At 34.4% G+C, this 26152-nt stretch overlaps 1 protein-coding gene across 1 annotated transcript in view; it reads left to right on the top strand.

The window, feature by feature from the left end:
• The window catches only part of COL11A1 (collagen type XI alpha 1 chain), a 232172-nt gene that overhangs the window by 1480 nt on the left and 204540 nt on the right, over positions 1–26152 (top strand). Inside the window, exon 2 of the mRNA XM_017863237.1 lies at positions 24449–24616. Within this exon, the coding sequence (XP_017718726.1) occupies positions 24449–24616 (168 nt within the window). The remainder of the gene's footprint in view (positions 1–24448; positions 24617–26152) is intronic.

Genomic DNA, 26152 nt, shown 5'->3' with positions numbered 1-26152 from the left:
GAGGTAAGGAAAAGTTCCTACGTGGCACCACAAATATTCAATGGCCAGACCTGCTCGGAATTCTGCAACCCTGTCAGTACCCACGGAGGGAGAGCGACTTCTCTCCTCCCCTCCGCCTTCTCCCTCGCTCTTTCCCCCGCCCTTTCCTGAAAAGGCATCTGGCTGGAGCGGTCCGTTAGGTGCCTTAGAATCGGCTGGCAGGCGAACGCCTTTGGAGCTCAGGGAGCCCAGGCAGTTTAGAGTAGAAAGCAAGCTTTGTGAGGAGTGCAGAAAGAAGCTGGGGGATAGGAAGGAGGGTGACGAGGATGGGTCAAGGGAGATAAAAATGGTCAAGCCCAAATGCGTAGGCTTTAGCAGAAACCTGAGTCTGGCCTTGGGTCTAGATGCCAAGATCTGAGCTCTCCCTAATGGGAGTCTGCCCTCCCGGAGGCCGATCTCTGCGACCAGGTTATTCCTTCCACACGCTTAGTGACTTTCAGCTTCCCAAGTAGCAGGCAGCGCTAAATTATTCCCCCGGGTGATTTTTCCTGGTAAATACAGTGAAATTCCCATTAGAACTATATTTGAATATTGAAAGGATTTATTATGTTGATTAATTATGTTGATTCATTCATTTCCACATTTTCACGGATAGATAAAAGAGTCTTTGAAAGTGAAATCCGTCAAAAAGTTTGTCTTTTACTTTTAGTACCTGGTCACCGGTTGGATTGGCCAATTCTGTCAGCAGTTCTGCCCTCTGCTGGTTTTGCTTATTATTTAGAATTCCTGCATCTACCATGGGACATGAGACCTCTGTGAGTCCTTCTCAACTACAGTAGTAGTGAAAAGGACCCTTGATAAAGGAAAATGGATATACCATTTCTTTTCAGCATGTTACATACGCATGTAAATGAGAATAATGTAATGGCAGCTATTTGTTTAAAATTATAGAAATTGAGAATTTCTTTGGTGATGAATGAAATACAAGCTCCGAGAGACACTTTTGCATGAATTCAGGGATTATTTTACTGAAGATATTTATTTTTATTTTCTACATTGAGCCTTTCTGTAAAGATCGATGGATATTTTAAAAAATCAAATCTCTGTACTTTTAATGAATACATTTTCTATTTTCAGTCTAGCAACAAACCTGAAACAGTTTTAAATAGCATCCCAGTACCACATCAAATAAATGATGGGAAAACCACTTACCCTATTTTTATAAAACCAAGTAATGATAGAAATAGCAAAGCATAAGGATTATATTTTGTTGGATTTCTTCTTGATGAAATGCCCTGAAAGTTATGTGATAGTTTAGATATTTATATTATAAAATTTTGGAATGTATTTTATCAAGCTGTTTGGTGCTCATTGCTCCTGGGAGGCCACATGTTAACATAAACCCAATTTTGTAGGCATTCTTACCCCAAATTAACTTCAAAAGGGAATACTAGTATATTAATGCTTAAAAGTGATCAAAAAAGTAAATCAAAAGTGATTTACATTGGCTACAAAGCCTGAATCACCACACAAGGGCAAAATAAACCCAGTGTCCATTTCTGAGAGTAGCCTTTAGATTTGTGGTTGAAGTAAGAAGTAAGATTTTATACCAGTTTCTAAATAAAGATATTATATCCCAGCATCATACTATGACATCAATATCACTGAGGTACAGTGATAAGGTTTGGATATTAAGTACAAAGATAATTTAAAGCAGATCCTACTTTTATATAAAATTAAAACATTAAAGCCTTAGAACATCTGAGTTCAAAACAAAGTTAGACTCTAGAGAAAATAATATAGAGAAAGTTTCTTGGAAGTCAATGAATTAAAGAAAATTTATGACTTCATACCTAGTCATATTATTTTCTTTGAAAATCAAACTATAACTTGGAAATATTTATTATACTCATTAAAAATCAATTCTTGCTGTGATTTAGAACAACAAGGTTAAGTGTGATTTGTATAAATATTTATTTACATTAACTTCAATTTTATGTTTCATATACATATTTATTGTTAAAATAAGTGATGTATCTCAGTGATTTATTGATATTCTTTGGCAGTTAGTCCACTACTTACTATTCGCAAGAGGTGGGGTTTACCTGGAATTCATAGTGACCACACTTTGATTATGTTAAGATAGATGAGTTTATGTAAGGGTTTTAAGTAAGAGTTAGACTTAGCTATAATCAAGTACTAACAAAAAATCTAATTGAATCAGTTTTTACTAACTAAAATTACATTTAACCTTTGACGGTTAAGCCAATACTATATCTTGTAAAAGGCTGATCAAACTTGGAACTTTGAAAACTTGTCAGGAATCGATAGTGAGTCCTGCAGAAGTGTTGTTTTGAGTGCCCGGGATCAGCAGGTGAAATGGTCCTGGCTTCCAGAGTATGTGCTAATCCAACCTTGCAAAGAGATCAGATTTGTCCATTTGTTTTCTTAATCAGAAATCCGAAACTCAGATATGCTTCTGATAAGAAATGCAGTGTTGCTAAACTTATTAATATTATGTATTTCCATTTGTTTGTTAAATTCAAAATTGATCAGGACTATAATAGAGAAATAACATAGAATAAAGAGAAACACCTTTCTGCATGCTTTACACACATAGCCTCAGTTTAGGTGACACAGATTCTTTTACCTAATTGTCCATTAGTTTTGAAATTAAGTTTCTTAATATTTTAAAGTGACAATTTGCTTCATAATTAATACTTAACTGAGGTGATATTTTATAGAAGTTATTCTCTAAAAGGTAATTGTATAGTTTTAAACAAAGTTATGCATTAGCAAAGTAAGAAATGTATTTACATAACGTAATTGCTTAAAATTAAGTTAATTTTTTTAAGGTTTTTTTATTTTCTTTAATTTGTGACTAAAATAGAAGAACCACATGATTATTCAAGTTATCCCTAAAATACAGCAAAGCAAAATCTCCTCTTTTCAAATTTATGGGTTGGATTTCTAGCTAAGAAAAATGTATAGTCACCTTTCTTTTCTAAAAATTTGGTTTTTCTTGGGATAAATTCTCTTCACTCTGATTCATGTAGTAAGATGCTGCCTATTTCATGATAACAAGGATTCAAATCAAGTTTGGTTGAGAGTCTCTGTGTAATACAAAGCTGAATTTTTAAAAGGTTAAAACAAAAAAGAGTGTTTAGATAAGATTTTTAAAAGAGAATGCTAGCACTAGAAATTATAGAAATTGTTGATCAATCTTACCTTCTCAATAAATGAAGAAACTAAGCCACAAAATGTTATCAGCTGAATACTCTTCCTCATAAAAAATATTCTTGTAATATTCAAAGTTTTTCTGAGCAGATTGAAGACCTGTAATAGTGATCAAAAGAATTTTAAATAATAGAGGTCTGAAACGATGAAATGAGAGGAGAGAGCTTAGTAGTGCAAGTTTTAATTAAAGGTTTATTTTGGATTGTCAAAACACCTGAAACTAACATAAGTACCTTTTAGCTCAAGAATAAATTGACAGTTTATAGGAAATACTCACTCTCAATGGACTACCATGACATCTGTTGTGCGATCAACAACTATTACAAATTTAATTACCATATGTGAAATTGCAAGGCAGTAAAAGAGAAGGAATTCGATACACTATTGCTATATTTATTTCCAAAAGTCTGAAATTACTAGACCGTATATGTGCTAGAGTTTACATTAGTGAAAAGGTAGATATAGTGAAAATGCCTTATATAAAGAAATTTAAATAGAACATAGTTACAGAATGCATTTTAAAAATACTCTATTTACTGTTTTGAAGAAAGGTAATTTTTGATCATTTGTATTCCTAACTATGTGATTTTATAAGATTATCTGCGTCAGAGTAGAAGGCGTAATACTCTATTCATTGCTGTGTTAAGAACATAGTTTTGTGTGCTCTCTAAAGTTGTTAATGGAAGACTAGGTCCAAGTTTGAATTTCTAAGAAGCTAAGAAAATTATAAAAAATGGCAAATTTCTGATATTTTCATGTTAATTTTAATTGATTGGATGACATATTTTATATATATAATATGGCTTTTATTAATGTCAGGTAATCATTATGACACACTTGTGTGTTAACAGATTAAAAAAAACAAGTGGCAAACTTTAGAAAAAAACATGAGAGAACATAGTAGTGCAAGTTCTAATTAAGGTTTTTATTTTGGATTGTCAAAGCATCTGAAATTACTGTAAGTACCTTTTAGCTTAGGCATAAATGGGCAGTTAATTTATAGGAAGTACTCACTCTTAATAGGCGATCATGATATCTGTTGTGTTGTCAACGGCTATTACAAATTTAATTACCGTACGTGAAATGGCAGGGATGTAAGGGAAGAAAAATTTGATTTTCGATCTCAACATTTACTTCTAGAAGTTCAATCTTCAACTAGTATTCCTACCAAATTAAGAGTCTTTTCTGTCTTTAGGGAAAAGCAATAAAAACCGTAGGGTCCTGAAGATTATACTGTGAAAGCATTTATCAAGAGTTTTTATACTCACAAGTAACTATACCAATTTATATAAATATGGAGTTTAAAAAATGCTGAGACCTCTCCATCCTTGTACATGATTTTTAATGATTATGTTTAGGTATTTAAAAGCCAGAATTTCATTAAATACACTTTTATTTTCTCCTTACCTTTGGAGAAGTAATTAAGCATGGTTGGCCTAATCATTAGGAATTCAAGGCAACGGCAAGTGGGGACTGAGCGTTGGGCAGCATTTCTGCTTTTACTCCTTCACTTCCCTCAGGTAATACTGGGGAAATGTGACCTGAGTTGGGAGTGGTGAGAGAGGAAACCAAACTTTTTCTTTTTTGACCATTCAAGTTTTGTTCCTTAGCAAAGAAGAGAGAGATACGTAGATGTTATAAAAAGTTGCAGTGTTCCCTAAGTTCTTTCACTAAAGAGTCAACTTTAAATGCAGTTTTCAGTGTAACTTTTAGTATATTTTAATGCACTTTCTACATGAGGACATATTCCTTCTAAATTATCTTGCAATTTAATTCAAAACCTAAAGGTTTTTTTTTTTTTTCCATTTTAAAATACTTTCTGTTTTAGAATGCATCTAATGTATTTATTTCTCCTTCCTTCAAAACCCTAATATGGTTTTACTGATATAGGTAAGTGATACGTTCAGTTGTGTCAGAACTCAACATGAATAATACTAGCTCGTAGCAAAGATGAAAGACAATTTAAAAGTGATTTAGTGAGTAATATCTATTTATCAGTTGCAGTCTTTGGCCTACTACTGACTTGGCTAGTGGTTCTTTAGACATTGGCTGATCACCAGACCTACTGTTATCTGGTAAAATAAACTCTTTGCTTGCTGCGCATGGAATTAGAGACAGTGCTATTAATTTGGGAGAAAGAACTCAGAGAAAGGAAAGGTTATCATATTTCAGAGTAAGAGACCAGCTTAAATACGACTTGACAATTGAGAACTAAAACAAACCTGTGTAAAAGTGCTTTAGCACAATCAACTTTTGCAATCCCCTCAAACCTTTTTTTTTTTTTTCTTAAAAAGCATTTCTTTCTTATTTTAACCAAATTTAATTGCTCTTGAATGGCTCTGTACTGTACAGGCAAATGAAGGTCCCTATTCATAGAGCTTGAGCGCATAGAGTATCAGGGGAAGCTTCCTTCCTCTGTTTGACTGGTAAACTGACATCCGGGCTTAAAGGAGTGAACCTTAGACTGTGTGAGGTAGTTGGCTTTCCTTCCTCACTCAGATTTTCACATAGACTTCCTGAAAGGATGACTGCCAGAAAGAGCAGTAGTTGACAAATGAGAACATTTTCATACTTGGTGCTATTAGATACCTGGTGCTCTTTCATACTTGGTGCTCTTAGATAGCTCTGTGGAGAAAGAAAAAAACACAAATACTAAAGTGGTGTCTGTCTTTCCTTTACTTCTGTCCTTAGAGTCTAAGAGTGGAGTTGAACCTACTACTTACTGTCACTCTTCTTTTTGAATGCATATGAACCTTCACAGTATTTCACTGGCTTTTAGGATAAGTTTGTTGTCTAAGTGGCTTAGAGTGCCCTTCGGGATGTGGCCTATCTTTATGTCCAAGCCCATGACCAGCCATTTCCCACCTCCCCAAGCCCACTTCCATTTACCTTGTACTTAGTGATGTTAAACCTCTTACCTGTATTCTCCCCTATCTTTGAACACTCTCCCTGGAATGTCTATCTCATTCTCTTCCATCAGCAAACACATTCTCCTACTTTATACTTCAAAATTTAAGTAAAATTTCATAGCTCCAGAAAACTTTCCCTTATATATCGAGGTGGATATAATAGTGAGCCCTAATACCGAATGCATGCTCAGTATGTGCAAGATTCTGCCATATGCACTTTCATAGAGAATCTTATTGAATTGAGACAGTTTTCCTGGAAGTAAACTGATATCAAAATACTGATTTTACCCATGAGATAACTGAAAAACAGAGAAGTGAAAGATTTTGCCTAAAGTCACACAGCTAGTAAGTAGTAGGCCCAGAATTTGAATGCTGCCAAGCTTTCTCCAGGGCCCTTGCTTTTGACCACTTGTCCATGTTTATTTTTTTGGGTGTTCTAATGCTTCTACACAGCCTCCTAGACTTGTCTTATGATTATGGTGCCCTGGGGCCTAATATTAATGTACACATCATGAAGCTAAACCCCAGAAAATATCAGGTCATTGGGTGAATAACTTGACTGCCTTCAAGGAGAAATATAAGGAGGTTCTGGTAAAAGGTGATGTCAGAATCCAGATAACTCTTTAGCCTGCATTTAAGTTCGGTGGTGGAGATCATATTACTCTTACCATTTTATGGACAAACCTAAGCCTCAGTGGTAGTGGAGGACTGAAAAGAGAGTTTCTGGGAGACATTAAATATTACTTTTGTTCCTTTGACTAACTTAAGGAGAAGCTGACAGATGCATGTTAGTATTCAAGGTTCCAGTTGTGGTTGGCTTGGTTTCATTAAGTAAAATAACTCTTATAGATCATTGCTTGTCCTGATCAGGATCCATTGCAAGGATTGTCAGGCCTTATTCTGCTTTTGGGGATTGATGTACGGGAGTTTTCTTATTGTCTTCCGCATAAAAATGTCAGACTTGATTATCCAAAAGCTTTTTTGGAGCGTAATCAACTGAGAGAATGTGACATCATTATTTTAAAAATTACTCATTTATATGTCAGTCTTTTTCTAGGAGTTCCTGGGTGGGTAGTGACTGTGATCTAGTTTTATTTGTGTCCCCGGTGTTTACCATGGTGACAAAATACACAACATTGATATAGTAACTATTTAGGTTAATTATGTTTTTTTACCCAGAAGATTGGAACAAGATTAAAATTGGGTTAGCTTGGAATGGTGTGAACTGAAAGTTTGAGGACCTCCTCAGATTATGCTGTTAGTAGTGTTAGTAGTGACTCCTCCTTTTCTTTTCTTTTTTTTTTTTTTGAGACCGAGTCTCGCTCTGTCGTCCAGGCTGGAGTGCAGTGGCCGGATCTCAGCTCACGGCAAGCTCCGCCTCCCGGGTTCCCGCCATTCTCCTGCCTCAGCCTCCGGAGTAGCTGGGACTACAGGCGCCCGCCACCTCGCCCGGCTAGTTTTTTGTATTTTTTTAGTAGAGACGGGGTTTCACCGTGTTAGCCAGGATGGTCTCGATCTTCTGACCTTGTGATCCGCCCGTCTCGGCCTCCCAAAGTGCTGGGATTGCAGGCTTGAGCCACCGCGCCCAGCGACTCCTTTTTAAATTCATTTTCTAAAAGTAAATAAATTGCAATTTACCTCTAGCTTTTTCATATGGAAAACAGTTTTGCATTTTCTCCAAAGATGCCTCTGAATATTTTTTGCTACAGACTGACTGTATTACCTCCAAAACTTTGTTTTGTTAATACCTTAAGATATGAAGTGGTATTGACAGTAGCACAAATAATCATTTTACTTTTCTACTAGTGAACAAGAAAGTTTAATCTAAGAATAATATCAATCTGTAAAATTGATAATTGGAAATAGTCCTCTCATATATTCATTATTGAATCTTTCATCTCACATTGGTATGCTACTGGGGATTAGTTGTCTGACTTTGCTTATAAACTATTAGAAATAGAGGTTTATCCATATATATGTACATATATATGTATATATGTGTATATATGTATATATGTATATATGTGTGTGTATATATATATATATGGATGTATGTGGGTATATGTGCATGTGTGTATAAAGTACTTTATGATTATTTCAATAAACTCATTCTTCAAGTTAGGAAGTAAATTATATATTTTACATATATTGGAATTATTGTATTATGAAGTACCATCTCAAACAGGAAACATATAGAGCTTTGAAGTGCTTAATAAGATTAATAAACAATAGTTGTAAAATTCTTTTGGAATATAGTTACATAGTTTTTATACTATATTGCTATCCATGGTATATTTTAGTTACACTAAAATCACTGGTATAGGTATATTTATCTGCTTTATTTCATGTGTTCAAAGCATCTAGAACAGAATCTATAATATAGTAGGCATTTGATAAAACTTTGTTGAATGAAGTGAGGACGTTGTTGACATTGCTAATGACTTATTGTCCATAACCTAACCACCTGAGATGTGATATATAGTTATGTGTATCACCTACTCTCCATGTCTACAGAATTATCTTGAACTAATTTCTGCTGATATTATTGTGATTTACTGAGACTATAAGTCTCTATTTTGCCTCCAAGACAACCTATGACCTCTACCCTAAGCACTCTCCCACTTTATTATTTCTAAAAGTAAAAATTATCTTTGCTTGAGATTTAGATATTATCTCCTCTAGAAATAACTTTCTTCAATCATCGAAGATTGGGTTAGTTAGCCTGGCATAACGTTATAAAGCACACTATACTTACCCAAAACTCAAATACTTATCTAAAATATTTTTGATGGCATAAAGAAAGCAGGAAATACATCTTTTTCACCGATGCAAATCATTCTGGCATCTATCACCATATCTGGAGCAAAATAGATAGCCAATAAATATTTGTTGAATTAATGAACTCATAAGCAAGATATTTTCAACAAAGTCAAGAGGACAGGGGTCCGTGGCTTAGTATCACAATTATTTCCAATCCTAATGCTGGGGATTTTGATGAAATAGTTTTTTATGACATCCAAGCATAGATGGTTTATAAAGTTTCACAGATAATGTTGATGTAGAAGCAGGGGTTTACAAACTGTCTGTAATAGGAAACAAACATATACATAAATAGAAATGTGTCTGGCTTGTATAACTAGGCACTGGAAGTCAAGTGAAAGGTTGTTCATCATAATGTGCAAATTATTTGATGAATATGCTGTTGCTAAGCAGTAGTGGCTCTGCAGTAACTGAATTGAGGAAATCAACTAATTACAATGTAGAAAATGCTTTCTTTTCATCATTCTCCCCAGAGAATGTAATAAACTAAATGCCAATAAATATTGTTCTTCTCAGCATTAAAGTCAAGCAGTTATATTGGAAGTGTAATTTTAGTTTTATAATACACCTTTTTTTTAACAGCCTTGGTTATTTGTAAATTAGAAATGCTATACTTTAAAAATATCACACTCTCAACTAGTTGGTGTTCTTTTCTTCACCATACTCTGAGTTGTGATGCTATCTTTGCTTTCCATTTTCAGGTCAAGCTTTTATGATATAAAAATGTTCAGGATTGAGGCTGTTCGATAACCATAAAAGTTAAATTACTATCTTCTGTGTTAATCACAGTGTTAAGTGCTGTGGCGACACAGACAGTATGATGATCTCTATTCTCATGGAGTGAAAAGCTAATTAATACATGCAATCATTCATTTACTTATTCAACAAATATCTGTTAATACCTACTAAATGCTCTTCCTAAATTCTAAACTAATTCATTCATTTCATTGCATATTCAAGTATAGGTTAAAAGCTCATTATAAGCTAAAGGTAGTTGGTGGGCAAAGATAGTTACAAACCTACCTCAGAGTGATTATGGTCTACTTGAGGAGACAGTAATTAATCAAATAGTGGCACAAGTAAATATAAAACTACAGCTATGCTAGATGCTTTGAAGGAGAGGTGTATGGTTCCTGGAGAATACAGAAGAGAAGTTTAGTAAGGTCAAAGAAAGCTTCCCTGAGAAAGTACCAGTTGAGCATTGAATAATTAACTAAAGTGAAGAGGAAAGAGCATTCCGGGAAGTGATGTGAAGGCCTTTGTGAAGGGAGAATGACACCATAAGGGACTTGAAGAAAGGACTTGAAAAATGGCAGTGTGTCTGGAGAAGCAGCAGTGGGGGTAAAACGTGAGATGATGCTGGGGAAGGAGGCAGGGGACATATAACATAAGATCCTAAGGATAGATTTTTCTGCATAGCGTGGAAACATGCCACTAATTGAAAAGTACAAGTAAACTGCCAAATTAGCAGGGTCAGTGCATGCTTTGATATCTACCCACAACTTGGTTGTCCCAGTTGATTGCTACCATTGGATCCTCTGACAGTCAGTGAACTGGGGTCATGCTGTTTTTTCTGGAATAGCCAGCCCCACTGTAAAGTCACCTGGGGTTCTCAACAGTAAGGAGTACATTTAAGTCACACTTTATATGGAGCTATGGTCATGTAGTCTTGCCAAATATATAACTAAACTTCCACTTCTATAAGGGAGTATGAAAGAAATATTAAAGTAAAATCTGCTATAAGACAAAAACATCACTTAGCATTTCTAAACCTTACATGACTGTCCTTGTTATTACCCAAAGTATAACAGCTTTTAGAACAAAAATGGCAAATAATGATTTTTGTTTCTTAGGATTAATATGTGAAGTCATGATCTCTATTTTGATTATTTGAGAGTACCAATTGTTTATTGTTAGCATTGTTTTAAGTGTGAAAGGTCTCTTCGAGTGGAAATTATTCAAACAGAATTTTAAAGTAATCATGTCATTGATTAATTAATTGTAGCTCTGGATAGCATTGGTAGGCTGTCAACTCCTAAAGTTTTATTTCTATCCTGCTTTACCCTGAACTTCAGACTTGCATACTTGACTGCCTACTCATTGATTTCTAACAGTATTTATTAAGTCATCTCACACTTAGTATACCCAAAACTGAATTGCAGAACTCCTCTCCTAAAACCTGTTCTTCTCGTGGTCTTCTCCATCTCACTTAATGGCAACCCAATCAATCATGATGTTCCAACTACAAATCTTGAAGTTAGCTTTGACTCATTTTCTCTCTTATCTCCTTTTCTACCTATCAGCAACTCCTATCTGCTCCACTTTCAGAATATATGTAGAATCTGACCCATACTTTCTGTCTCAGTCAAAGAAAGCAACATTTTATATCTGGAAAATTGCAGTTACTTCCCCACTGCCGCCTGATCCTACTCCAGCGCGCCTAAACTTTATTCTCAACACAGCAGCCCCAGTGGTCTGAAAACATAAACTGAATGGAAAATCTCTGCACCTTCCTCTCAATTTTCTATAAACCTAAAACTGCTCTAAAAAAAAAAAAAAAAGTTGATTCTAATCATCCTTCTCCCCCTACCCTTCCAATGGTTTTTAAATCTCATTTAGAATAAAATCTAGTCTCCCTGAACATTCCACAAGACCTACGCAGCCTGTTCTCAATGTCCTCTCACTTTTACTTCTCTGACCACATCTCTTTCATTCTTCTTTTTTTGTCCATGCCGTCAATCTTTTTATAGCACTATTCACATATTCACATCGAGTACATACATATTCACATTGGTTTTTATATAATACAGAGTTTAAAATAACTTCACACAGAACTAAATTTCTTCAATCTGAATTTCAGCTATCTTTTTTTGTTAAATTCTCCCTGCTGTCTATCCAAACTGAACAATATTTTCTGCTACACAGATTAACATGAGAAAATATCCAATGTACAAATGAAGGGACCTGAGCAGAAAAGAGAGCCAAAATATTAGGAAGTGGGTATGGGGGAGAATTTTTTGAAAAAAGATCCCTTTGTTGGAGACATATTTGTCTCCTTGCATTTCCTTCAACATTCTGGGCCAACTATTGTCTTGGGTTCTTTGCACTTGTTTTTCCTTTTGCTTAGAATCCTATTCTGCAAAAATAGCGGGATAGAGGAGCTTCCTATGACTTTCTAGACTTTGCCCAAATATCATTTTCTTATTGAGGACTTGCCTGTTCTTTTTATTTGATATTATTTTCCAGGCCTTTGCAACCCTCCCTATAATCTTTTCCTGATTCATTTTTTCCCTGGTACTAATCAAATATTTTTTCATGTATAGAAAATAATGGTGCATTTAATAATACTGAGTTTGTGTTAATTTTCTATGTAAAATATGAAATTAGATAATTTTGGAATATAAATGTTGCCTTAAAATATTTAAGCTTTCAGATGTTAACAGCATCTAGGCCATCTGTATCCAATAATTCCCATAGTTTGTTATTCCATTTTACACAGATGTGCATAGTCAATATGAGAGGCAAATTCTAGACAGTAAAGCATTTTTTCTTATTTGATGGACACTGTGCGTATTAATTCAGGTGTTCTGAGAAATGACAGCTGTGTAGAAATGGTAATGGCTTTTTTTTTTTTTTTTTTGGTAATGGCATTTTATACTTTGTTTTATTGGTTTAAGAGAATCATGGTGATGGCTACCTAGAAATTAGTATTGCCCTTAATCAAAGATAAATTCAGAATCCTGTATTTTATGTGGAGTTGACTCTTGACCAACATGAGAGTAAGAGGAGCCAACCACCTGTGCATTGAAAATCCATGTATAACTTTTGACTCCCCCAAGACTTAATTACTAATGCCTACCATTCACAGGAAGCCTTACTGATGAAATAAACAGTTGATTAATACACATTTTGTATGTTATATATATATATATATTTATGCTGTATTCTTATAATAGAGAACAGGAAATGTTCTTAAGAAACATAAGGATGAGACAATATATTTAGTATTCATTAAATGTAAGTGAATCATCATAAAGATTTTCATTATTATCATCATCATCTTCATGTTGAGGAGGAGGAGGAAGACAAGGGGCTGATCTTGTCTCAGGGATGGCAGAGGCAGAAGAAGTAGAAGGGGAGGCAGGAGATGCAGACACACCAGTGTAACTTTAGGGATATACATTGTAATTGCTGCCTGACTTTTGCTTTTCTTATCTTTAAAAAAATGTTTTCATATGATACCAATCCTTCTTCCACTGTTTTCTTTAATTTTAGTGACCATATCATAGAAGGGTCTATGTGATAAAAGAAGCCAAAAGAAATCTTCAAGAATCAGACCACTTCTGCCAGATTGTCTAATATCAATTTGTTTTCTGACACTGCTTCTTCTATTTCTTCTTTCCCATCTTCTGACACTGGTTTGGAAGCATTCATCCTTATCAAGTTGTCTTCTGCTAATTACTCCTGTGTGGTGTCTATTAGCTCTTGAATTTTTCCAAGATCCATACCTTGAAACCCTTTACCCCCACACCTCCACATTTTTTTTTTTTTTTTTTTTGCCAAGTCCACAATCTCTTTCCTGATTTCCTTGATTTGCTCTGCAGCAAATCCTGTGAAGCCATGGATAACATATGGCCACAATTTTCTTCAGGAGGAATTTATTATTTCAGGCTTGATGGCTTTCAAGGCTTTCTCTATAACAATGATGACCTCTTCAATGGTGTAACCCTTCCAGACTTCCATGACGTTCTTTCTATCAGGGTTCTCTTCCAAAGCTTTGACAGTGCTTTCCATACAGTACCATGTGAGTGAGCCTTAAAGATCCTTATTACCCTGTGACACAGAGGTTGAATTAGAGATCTATTTGTGGACAAGTAGGCCACTTGGACACCTTTCTCACTGAATTCATGGGGTTATGGGTGGCCAGGGGCATTGTCTAATATCAAAAGAACGTTAAAGGGCAGTTTCTTACTGGCAATATATTTTCTGACTTCAAGGACAAAATATTGATGGAACCACTCCAGAAAAAGAGTTCTTGTCCAAGCCTTCTTGTCGTACTACTGAAAGACAGGTGTTGATGTTTATCTTTTCCTTTCAAGGCTTGGAGTTAGCAACTTTATAGATAAGGGCTGCCCTCCTCATAAACCTGACTGAATATGCACAGCAGTAGAATTAGCCTATTTCTTCTTACCTTAAATCTTGGTGCTCGCTCTTCTTCCTTCCTAGTAAATATCCTTTGTGGAATTTTTTTTCCCCCAGAAGAAGGCTGTTTCATATGCATGAAAAAACCTGTTCAGGCAGGTATCTTTTCTCCTCAGTGGTGTTCTTAGTGGTATCTGGGAAATGGTTTGCTGCCTGTTCATCAACAAAAGCTGCTTCTCCTGTTATCTTGACATTTTTAAAGCCAGACCTCTTTCTAAAATTATTGAACGACACTTTGTTGGCATTAAATTCTTCAGCTTTAGATTCTTAACCTTGCTTTTGCTTTAAGTTGTCATACAACAACTTCACTTTTTCTTGAATCGTATTGAACTTCATAGTTACATAACAGCTTTCTCATAGCCCCCCTCACCCACATAAAGCTGCATTTTCAATGTAAGATTTTTGAAAAAGATGCTTTGCAAAACTGTGAGACTTTTGCAAATTACTGGCATAGATGCAGTGATAGATTCATAGATTTCCTTTCTTTTCTTTGTTTTTTAAATTTTTTTATTTAAACAATGATCCTTAGGCTGGACTCATTTATCTTGAAATGGCAGGCAACCACAACAGACCTCAATCTACAGTACATATCAAACAATTCAACTTTGTGCATGTGTATGTGTGTGTGTGTGTGTGTGTGTGTGTGTGGACTTTTCTCTGCTTCTTTGGAGTATGTAAAACATTAGTGGCGCTACAGATAGGTTCCCTGGTGCTTTTCAAGGTTTACAATATTGCACTAAACATGATGAAAAGGACACGAGAACCCTGAGAGATCACTTTTTACAGAGATAGACAATTTCCTAGAGAGATCCGCTGCTCATGTGGAGATGATATTTAAGCAGATACTTGCCACATTTCGGCTCACCACAATAGCAACAGGAGGTGGCTAACAAATGATTACAGTAGTACAGTATGCACTACAGTTAATCTTACTCAGTTTTGATTTATTGCTGCGTCTTTACATGTGTTTACATTTCTCTCCACTATGAATGGTGCCATGTATAATGGTGCCATGTATGATCTGTGTTTGTGTGCATAAGATTTGACAAATTTTGACTTCTTATACTTTATTTGTCTATTTTGTGGTAGTAAACCATAAAAGACTTGTATCTACATATATTTTGTGCATTCATGACATACTTAACTTTTTCTTAATGTTTTTTATATTTTTAGGCTACTTTGTTCATCTGGAAGGTTTCTCAAATTGTCACAAATTTCCAAAAATGTTTTTTAAATTTTAAATTTATGTATTGAAACAAATTCACAGATAACTGGACCTATACATTTCAAACTAGTATTGTTCAAGGGTCAACTGTATTTCTCCCAATCCCTAAATAGGTTAGAATTATAAATAGGCCACAATGGGATGCTGATACAGTTGATTTTGCTGGAAATCACACTTTTTCATTAATTGCACTTCAGAATATTTTACTATGTATGTTTCTTGACCTTCCTAATTATGAATTTTACTATGCAGTTGGTTTTGTTTTAAATTGGAATTTTCCTGGAATTGTAAGAAAGTACATTTACATTTGTTCATTGGATTTCTATTTTCTGAGAGGGTAGTACTAATGGGCTTGTTAGGTGCTTGTTTTGATAAAATTAACACTAAAATTCCTAAAACTCCAGGTTACTGATTTATGTTTCTTTCTTATGTCATTCTCAGTTTGGTGCTATTCACTGTTTGAATATGAAATACCCAGTTTGTATACATTTGTTTATTTGTAGTATTTGTGTGTATATTAGTGTACACGTGGAGAAATAGATTAAGTAAACAGAGCATTATTAATGACAACACATCTTAGTTGATTATAGAACCCTTTGGGGAAAATTGAACTCTAAATAGTATTATGGAACGCTTCCCATGTCCTGTACTAATTAATGTAAACTATACAACTGTAAGGGCTTCATATATAATCTTACAGTTTACTAATGTATTTAGTTCATTTCTTTAATTTTGCACTTGTGTTGACTACAAAGATTAGATTGTAGCATACAAATCAACCATCTAGTAATTTCATCCAAAAAGGGTTCTGCTGAGGGTAAGAAGTTTATGTAATTTTTATTGGCATTATTTGTGTTACATCATCATTTGAATATGAATTTCTATATCTTTTCAAATATGGGAGTATTGGGGAGGGGGGAGGAGGGAGGGATTGCATTGGGAGTTATACCTCATATAAATGACGAATTGATGGGTGCTGACGAGTTGATGGGTGCAGCACACCAACATGGCACAAGTATACATATGTAACAAACCTGCACGTTATGCACATGTACCCTAGAACTTAAAGTATAATAAAAAAAAAGTAAAAATAAAATAAAATAAAATAAATATGGGAGTATTTAGGTCAATGTGCTTAATTTTCTAATATTTTATATTCATATATAATTCATGGTTGTTATGTGGAATGTATGTATCTAAAATAAATGAAAGAATAGTGTCAGAGAAAAGGGTCTACAATATTGCATTTTTAAATCTTTAGTAAATAGCTTATATCAGGCCTACTGTGTTTAAGCTATAGGTATATCAATTTCTATGCAATGCAAGGAAAAAAATAATGAAAAGAGAAAAATGCTAATGATATCAGTGTATTAATGTCAATTTGCACTACAGGGGGTAATGAAGTGCTGAGCATGAAAATATAAATTTAAGATCTATTTGGTTGCTTAAGCTAAATTCCAGGAAACCTCCCAAGGTTGTTTGTGTCTGAAATAACATATGAACATGCTGAAGAGATTGCTAAGAAGTACACAATTTTTATGGATGATTTTGAATGGACATTTACAGATGAAAACTGTTTAGTATTCTACTCACCTGCAGAGAACCTTCCCAAGGTAGTCTGAGGAAGCAGATAACAGGAATCAGTTTAATTATAGCTCTAGGGAAATGTGGATGGTGTTCATTGGAAGCATTAAAGATGTTCAAAAAGGTAGACATTTTCAGGGAACAATAATTTTAGATAATATTTTTATTGAATATATATTATGTATTAGACACCATTCTAAGTTTAAAATTCTTTATAGCATTTAATTCTCAAAATGAGGCTGAATTGAGAAAACTAAGTCTTGGAGAGGTAAATAGCTTATCCAAAGTCATAGAACTAATAACTGCTGAATTTGGGCTAGTTATTGGGCAGTTCTTACTGTGGAAACTAGTTATTAATTGTTTATATGCTCAGCATGTCCCAGTTTTTAGGCTCTTTCTTAAGAGCCATCATGATTTTGAAATATGGCAGAATATTAGTAGTAGGAAAATTATAAGAAATAATCAATTTTCTGTCCTTTTCTCTTTTGTGAGTCCTACATCTCACTACCACATGCTCATAGTAGCAATACTGGTTTTTTGACTGAGTGGAAGATGGCTGAGAACTTTCTTCTGTATTATTTTATTTTTATTAGTTCCATAATGGTATGCCTCGTATATAGTCTGTGATGTAAGGCACAGGGTGAGAATAAGTGATTCTCAAGAAGTTGGGGAAGTATCTACATTAGGAAGGCCTTTTTTTTTTTTTTTTTGAGACAAAGCCTCGCCCTGTCCCAGGTTAGAGTGCAGTGGCATGATCTCGGCTCACTGAAACCTCCGTCTCCCAGGTTCAAGAGATTCCCCTGCCTCAGCCTTTGGAGTACCTGGGATTACAGGTGCACACCAGTATGCCAGGCTAATTTTTGTATTTTTAGTAGAGACAGGGTTTCACCATGTTGGCCAGGCTGGACTTGAACTCCTGACCTCATGATCCACCCACCTCAGCCTCCCAAAGTGCTGGGATTACAGGTGTGAGCCACTGCACTGCTTCACGCCTATATTCTTGCCACACCTGAATCAAACAATGGCAACAAATAAACTTGGAAACCTCTTCAAGTTCTTGGTAAAGGTCACTTCCAATCCTCTTCCTTTCCTGTCTCAGATTGGTAGGAAAAATGCTTCAACTATGAGACAGGTTGTAGCTACTAATTTATTCATCCATTAAATATTTCTCTATTGATTATATACTGTGCTTCAGCTGCTATGTCTTTGCAATTTAATAGTGAATATCAATAGCACTGATGTTTACTGTCAGAGGGTTCACAGTGTATCAAGGGAGGCAGATGTTAAACAATAAATTCCGTGCTTAACACAGAGAGAGAAATATTAGCTGATGTGAATACGTAACAAGAAAATCATGACCATAATTTAGACAGATGTGGTGCCTGAGAACATATAGCCTAGAGTCAAAGACATAATTAAGCAAGCAAACAAAATAGTGTAAGGTGATCTAAGGGGAAATACAGGACACTGGATTCATATAAAGAGGTCACATTATCCTCCTGGAAGGGCTAAGAATAAATCTCCTAGAATAAGACATGCTTATGTTTACATTAAAAGGTTGACTAGGTCTGAAGCCACCAAGTTTCAACCCTGGCCGCACATTATACTCATCTGGGAAACTCAGAAAATATGGATGTCTGTACCCAATCATTCTACTTTATTAGCTCTGGGGTGGGTTCCAGGCATTCATAGGTTTTAAAAACTCTCCAGGTGATTCTATTGATAGGATTGAAAAATAAGTCAGCTGTCCTTAACCAATTGAGGAAGGAATGGAAAAAATCTACAGGTAAAGACAGCAAGGTACATTTTAGAAACTGAAAGTTATTCCAATTCTAGTAATAAATGTGAGGGTGGGCAAGTAGATGGCTCTTGGAGTTTGTGGCAGTGAACGCATGATGAAAATATGATTTTTCTTCAGTGGTCCTCAGCAGCCATGGTGCATCGAATCTGGAGAGCTAAATTTGCTTAGTGTTGATATCTCCTTGGGCAAGCATGGCTGGTTTCCTTGAACTCTTTACTCTCTTTGTATCTGTGCTACCATATATGCTGTGTCTTTCCTTCTCTTCTTCATTGAAGAACTCCTGTTTATCCCTCGGGACTCAGCTTAAAAGAGTTAGGTAGTAGATATTTTAGCTATTGTGAGCACACAATCTCTGTTACAGCTACACAACTCTGTTTCAGTACAAAAGCAGCTATGGACAATATATAAATGAATGGGTGTGACTATATTCCAATAAAGACTTTATTTATGAAAGCTGAAATTTCATATAGTTTTCATGTGTCACAAAATATTGTCCTTTGATTTTTTTCAATCATGTAAAATGTACAATTATTCTTGTATCATGTACCATATAAAAATAGGCAGCAAGGAGATCTTAGCCCATAGGCATAGATTCCTCCACCAGCATTCTAAGCTATTGTTACAAAACCAATTTAGTTCTGACAAAACTCTTTGAAGTAAATATTTTGTTATTCTCATTATACTGATATAGAAACGGAGACCCGGAGTAGGTAAGTAATCTGTCCAAATCACACAGATGCTAAGAAGCAGTCTTACCTTTATCATTGTAATGGTGCTGTTCACTGCTGGTCATGGAAGTGTGCAAAGAAGCTTAGAGAAGGAATTAGAGATGAAACAATCAAAGTATTGTGAGATGTTACATCAGTAATCTATATGGATGCTGAAGGCAACAACAAGGAGAAAGGATCAAAGACTTGGGATCAAACTGATCAGTAAAAGGGTGGGGGTGTTTAAGAGGTCAATAGAATACAGTAAAACGTACATATTAGGACCTAAAAAAATTTTGTTTCGATGCTAGATAGCCTGAGGATTTGAGATGAAGTTCCTTCCATATATTTTCACATTATCGTGTTTCACATTCAACCAACATTTTATATAGTCTATGTGTGTTTGTGTGTGTATACCGGTTCCTTTCTAGTTTGTAAAAATTGGCAAAGACAAGGCAAATAATTAAAAACAAGTGTGAAAGGTGCTATAACAGAGGTTAGCGGATCTCACCCAGCTTTAGGAGATAGAGAATGTTTTCTGCAGAAGATGCATTATCAGGTATATTCTTCTACTCCTTCGGGTGAGGTGGAGTGAAGTGTTTGAAACAGAGAGTAGGGTTTATAAAGGCCCAGAAGCAAGCCAGAGAACATGGTGGATTCTGGAAAGACTGAGTTTAGTATGGCTAGAAAACTGAATGAGGACAGAATTAGGGACTCATCAGAGATACGACTGTACATTCAGTGAGATTAGAGTGCTAGGATAAGTTGGAGTGTCCAGATATCCAAATTGTATATTCAAGGAATGTGGAAATCATCTGAGAGTCAGTGGGGTTCTTTGAAGAAATTTAAGCAGAAGAATGACATGAGACATGAATTTTTGGAAGCTTAATCAAGCTGGTGGAATGAAGATTGATGGGAAAAAGTGTGGAACCCAGTCAAATGGCTGTTTTAGTAGCACATGGGCTTGGATATTCTATTCTCCCATTTAATAAACCTGTAGCTATTCAATAAAGGACAGGAAAACATTATTGAACAAAACATTGTGCTAAATTGGATACATCTGAATTGCATACACGTGGTTTGTACCAGCAGTTGGCAACATAGAGATAATTAAAATATTAAGGTCTTTTAATAATTACTTTGAATATGGAAATTTTACTTTTTTCATGCATCATATTTAGCCATAAAACTACTTCTTTTAATCTTTGAACAGTTGCAGTTAGCAAAATACAAAGAATAGTTTTCCAATGTATATGTATGTATGTGTATAAAACAGTAGAATCCATTTAATGACAATTTATTAAATGCAATGTGTACGAGGATTCTGAGATCAAATAACAGTCAGAATTTCAAAGTAGCTTAATTCATTATTTAGTTCACTGGAAATAAAATAATCTTAAGGACTTAATTGGAGTTTTACTTTTTTGTAACTTGAAATGACTTTTGGAAAAGAAAAGTTTGGTTGAAACCTTTATTATATGTCTCTACTTGTATTGCTTTTTAAGATGTGTACACTTGGAGAAAGTCATGGTGTTAAAAGATACGTTGTAGAATTTGCGGTCCATTTTATGTGTTATTTACCTCTGTCCAATTGTGACTATGACAGTGGGGATGCATTCTTTTTTTTTTTTTTTTTTTTCCAGGAAGATTACAGCCTTCATAGATGTGTTCATGTCTATCCTCAAGTCTTTATTTAGTTCTACTTTGGAGAATGGCTTCAGAGCAAAAAGATGAGATAATTTAAGCAGATAAAATGCTGTGGTTTTCAGAAACATTCTTCTTCAGAGTCATTTATTTACTAGAACAAGTAATGAGTTTAGTTTAAAATAAATATGAACATCAGGAATCAATTAACTGGCTCAAATGATATTAACATATTATATGTATGTTTTAAGTTTTTTTTGTAGAGTTTTTATTTTGGGTTATAGCAGTTTGAGTGGTGAAGTGCAAGGAGCATAGAGTTGGTATTTACACAGATGTTAAGAGTAATCTTAGTTTGCTCTCTGGTTCTCAAATCTCTCTCTACACAGGAGGGATAAGAACATATGGCTTGTGAGGGTTAATCCCTGTAAAGAATTTAGTCCAGCGACTGGCACATATTGGGCTCTCCCTGGCAGTTATTATGATTATCATTTTCTTAGTTATGAGGTAACAGAAAAGAACACACAAAAAACAGATATCCTATTGGCCTAAATCCATAGCCAAGCAGGACTAGTGCAAAAAAATGTTCTTGAACACCATTATAATTTTGTATCTCAGGCATGCTGAATGCTATTTGGCCAGCATATGGTCTACTCTGAATGTTTTGCTTGTTTTTGAATACAGGTATGAAGCTAATAGAATGTAAGTCAAGCAAGTACTCAAATAATGTTGTTTTGTTAAACTCGTTTAGTTATAATGTTGATAAGAAAAAAAAAAAAAAAAAGGTCCGTTCCCAGTCAGGGTCACTATATGGCAATTACATGTTCTCCCTATGTCTGCATGGGATTTCACTGGGCACTCTGGTTTCCTTCCATATCCCCAAAATGTGTACAGAGAATTGCTGTCTCTAAATGGTCGCAGTCTGGTTGAGTGGGTATGTTTGTCCTACCATGAGATGGTGTCTTGTCCAGGGCTGGTTCCCGCCCTGTGTCCTGAATATTTGGGTTGCACTCCAACCATCTGGGGCCCTGAACTGGGATAAGCAGGTTAGAAAATGAATGAACGAATTAATGAATGAATGCACATTATTGTCAAATAAAAATTTATAAACTCTACCATAATTATCCAAATGCAGATAATAAATAATGCAGTACAAAAGCACCCAGAGCTCATCATATTTGTGATTGATTTTGAACTGCATGCTGGGAGGACATGCTCCTTACAATTTTCACTTTTCAAACGTTTATACCTTAATTTAACCCAGTCCTACTGTGACCACCGTCATTCACTGATTCACCAGAAATCGGATAAATAATTATTTTGTTTTCATTAATAATTCTTAAGTGTATGTATAGCTCACATTTAGTTCAATGTGCAATATTAAAAGTGTTTTCAGTCTTTATTTAGAAGTTTGGTGATGTTTTTTGTGACTGGAAATAGACTGTAGGAACTTAACTTTGGTTTATATCAATTAGCCTATGGTCAAATTGGTTTCATTAAAGTTCATTAGCTTAAAGTCGAAGTTTGCAAGAGCCTATCGAGGACGTTAAGTGAGGACTTATTGTACATTGAGTAATATGGGTTCTAAAGTCTATTTTTATTAACAATACTTGAACCGCATTATTCATGTCCTGACTTGCTTAGTGACTTAAATAGATATACAATTATGGACCAGAGAACTTGAAGATCTAAAAAAGATAAAGTGTTTTTTTGTTTTTTTCTAAGTGGCATATTTCATGTAGTGTACTGTTTGAAGGTTGATCCATGTTGTGTCATGTATCAAGACTTCTTTCCTTTTCATGGCTGGATAGTATTTCATCATACAGACTACTTTTGGTTAATCCATTCATCTGTTGGAAGAAACTTGGATTGTTTCCACCTTTTGACTCTTGTGAATAATGCTGTAGTGAACTTTGGTGTTCAAATATTTGGTTGAGTCCCAGCTTTCAATTATTTTGGGCATATATGTGGGAGTGGAATTGCTGGGTCATATGGCACTTCTGTATGAGTTCACTTAAATTAAATTTTTTGAATGAGCAACTAGAGACAGAAAGTATATAAGAAGTTGTCAGGGGTTAGGAGTGGAAGGAATGAGGAGTTATTGCATAATGGTGATGAAGTTTGTTTGGGTTGATGAAAAATTTTCAGAAATAGATAAGAATGATAGTTGTACAATATTGTGAGTGTAATTAATGCTACTGAATTGTACACTTAAAAAACCTAAAATGTCAAATTTAATATTATATGTATTGATCACAGTTAAAAATAATAGTATAATATACCAAAACCCACTGTACCCTTTTAAATGGGTGTTTTGTATGACATGTAAATTATAACCTGATAAAGCTGTTCATACAAATGGATCACACTTACAAAGGGAAAGTTTAAGGTTCCAAACATATACTATATTGACCACTTCACAGTAGCTACAAGTACCTGGAATGAATTAGATTTGGGAAATTTATGCTTCCACTGATAAATAGCCTAGTATTACATACTCTAAGGCTACATAAAAATGTGGAGGGGCACAATTACTAAATTACTCATCTTTAGGGACTTTCAGTCTAAATAATGAAGTATGGAGTAATATCCATGAAGTAACTGGTAAGTTGAGAAAATACAAATCAATAAATTACATATAGATAGATACATAAACCTTTGTGCACATACATTTGTACCTGTATATAATTTGTAAATAATTATCACAGGAAAGCACTAAAAAAGGCATTGTATTGTGCGGCCTATTTTTTTTAACACCTTTCTTTCAAATTCTCTTTGTGTATACAAAATGACTAAGTAGGTACACATTTTACAATGTTTATATAATATCCATTGTAAATTTGAATCTTCAAAATCACCTGTTTAGATTATGAATAGTTTATTAGTAACTCTGTTAGAAAATGAAATACAAATGCTGGCTTTCACTTGAATTCTACATAATGTTATTACTTGGAATTATTAAATATTTTATAAATTATAACCAAGATACGTATGAATGTTTGTAAATTCATATATAGGAAATTTTAAATTCCAGATGCACATATGCTTGTATACACACACACACGCTCGCGCGCGCACACACACACACACACACCCCTTCTGTGTTGCTTAACCATAATTTGATTACAGATTTGAGATATTTTGAATTTGAGAATGTTGTTATGGTTTGTATTACTACCTGCTGCCCCACTCCCCAAACTCCCACCTAAATGTTAGGGAAGCATGGCAAGTGATAAATAGATTCAAGTTATGAAACGACATACTATCCTGTGTTAAAAATACTCATTGTTATATCAGATAGTTGTTCAGTTCTAGTTTTTTTTATTGTTTGCTTATTTTTCAGCTGCTCCAGTTGATGTACTAAAAGCACTAGATTTTCACAGTTCTCCAGAGGGAATATCAAAAACAACGGGGTTTTGCACAAACAGAAAGAATTCTAAAGACTCAGATACTGCTTACAGAGTTTCAAAGCAAGCACAACTCAGTGCCCCAACAAAACAGTTATTTCCAGGTATGTTCACTTTATTATTATTACTACTAAAATTATCACTACTTTTGTCACTACTAATACTACTTTTAGTATTTCTTTACTAATTAGTATTTTTATCAGGTTAGATAATGCCCAATTATATGGTAAAATGCAATTCTTTCATGTATCACACACCAAATACTTTGTGGTCACCAAAGTAATGTAATGAAAATAACAAATAATTTAATAATTGCCAATCGTAATTCAGCACAATCACATTTCTGTGAAAATATGGTTATTTGAACATTTAGTAATTCATTGCTTTGTTAGAACATAATATATGGAGACCACATTTCATATCTAGCCTATTTCTACATGTAATCATATAGAGGTTATTCATCGTGACTGGGGTATAGGAGGGAATCTTTCCCCTTAATGACTACCTAAGTTAATTTAATGGGCATTTGGATTTGAAGATACTTAGTGCAGGTTTTCCTAACATTAAGGTAAATGTTTCTGTTGAAAGAGATACTTTTTTACGCAAATAATTTTGCTTTATTTTGCATGTTGTTGTTATCTATAATATAAGAAAATTTAGTCACATCTCACAGTTATCTCTACTGAAACTAGAGATTTTTTTTTTTTTTTTTTTTAATATCAGCTGGCAGTTTTCATAATGGTACTGAAAAGTACTTGCTGAATATTGGTTTTTCCTTCCATGAGAGCACTAATTGACCTAATAACACTAATTATCTAGAAATCATGATAATGTGGAGAAAGGGAATTTAGTGGTGAAATGACAATTTTTGAGCCTCATATTTTCAAAGCAGGTAACTTGTTAACTGTGCTTGCCTCCATTTGATACATACCAGTTATCTATGATTGGTTGATTGACAGGTGTTCTCACCCTTATTTAACAGAGGAGGAAACTGAATTTCACAGAGGCTCTCTGAGTTGACCAAGTTACATTGTGGTCAATACATAATCTAGGTTTGTTCTGCTCCATATATTTTATATGTTATCAAATGGTACTTTCTGGAACTTTGGGGTCTTCTCGGCAGCAATTTATCATTTAAATTCTTCATATTATCCTATATTATCTCTGCTTGAAAAAATTTGAGTTTCCTATCTTCATATGAAACTGTGTTCTAACAAGAGGAAACAAATATAAATCAAGGATTTAAACGTTACAAAACAGCACAATACACTTTTCATGGAAAGGCATTTTAAAATATTTTGAAATACATTTATTTTGATTGTTCACTGATTCTTCCAATGTATTTTCTGTTTTGCAATACTTTGTGGTGAACAAGAACAAACTGAAAATATAAAGAATAAAATGAACTTTTTTTCTGACTTTGAAAATAAAAAAATTAAAATGATTATTAAATTCATAAAATATTTTAAAAGTAGAATTAAAAAAATAAAAGTAAAAAGGTAAGTGGCTTTTTCTATTTATGTGCACTCTGCTGCATTTCCTAAAGCATCCTTAATAGATAAAGGGATGGGAATTTTGAAGAGAAGAAAACAAAGAAAAATATACCAATTAAAAACCTTTAGAAATACTCGGATTACAGG

Source organism: Rhinopithecus bieti, unplaced genomic scaffold (genome assembly GCF_001698545.2).
Source record: "Rhinopithecus bieti isolate Rb0 unplaced genomic scaffold, ASM169854v2 scaffold_67730, whole genome shotgun sequence".
Taxonomy (NCBI): Eukaryota; Metazoa; Chordata; class Mammalia; order Primates; family Cercopithecidae; genus Rhinopithecus; species Rhinopithecus bieti.
Note: the sequence above shows the minus strand (reverse complement) of the source record. Positions and strands in the feature narration are given on the sequence as shown.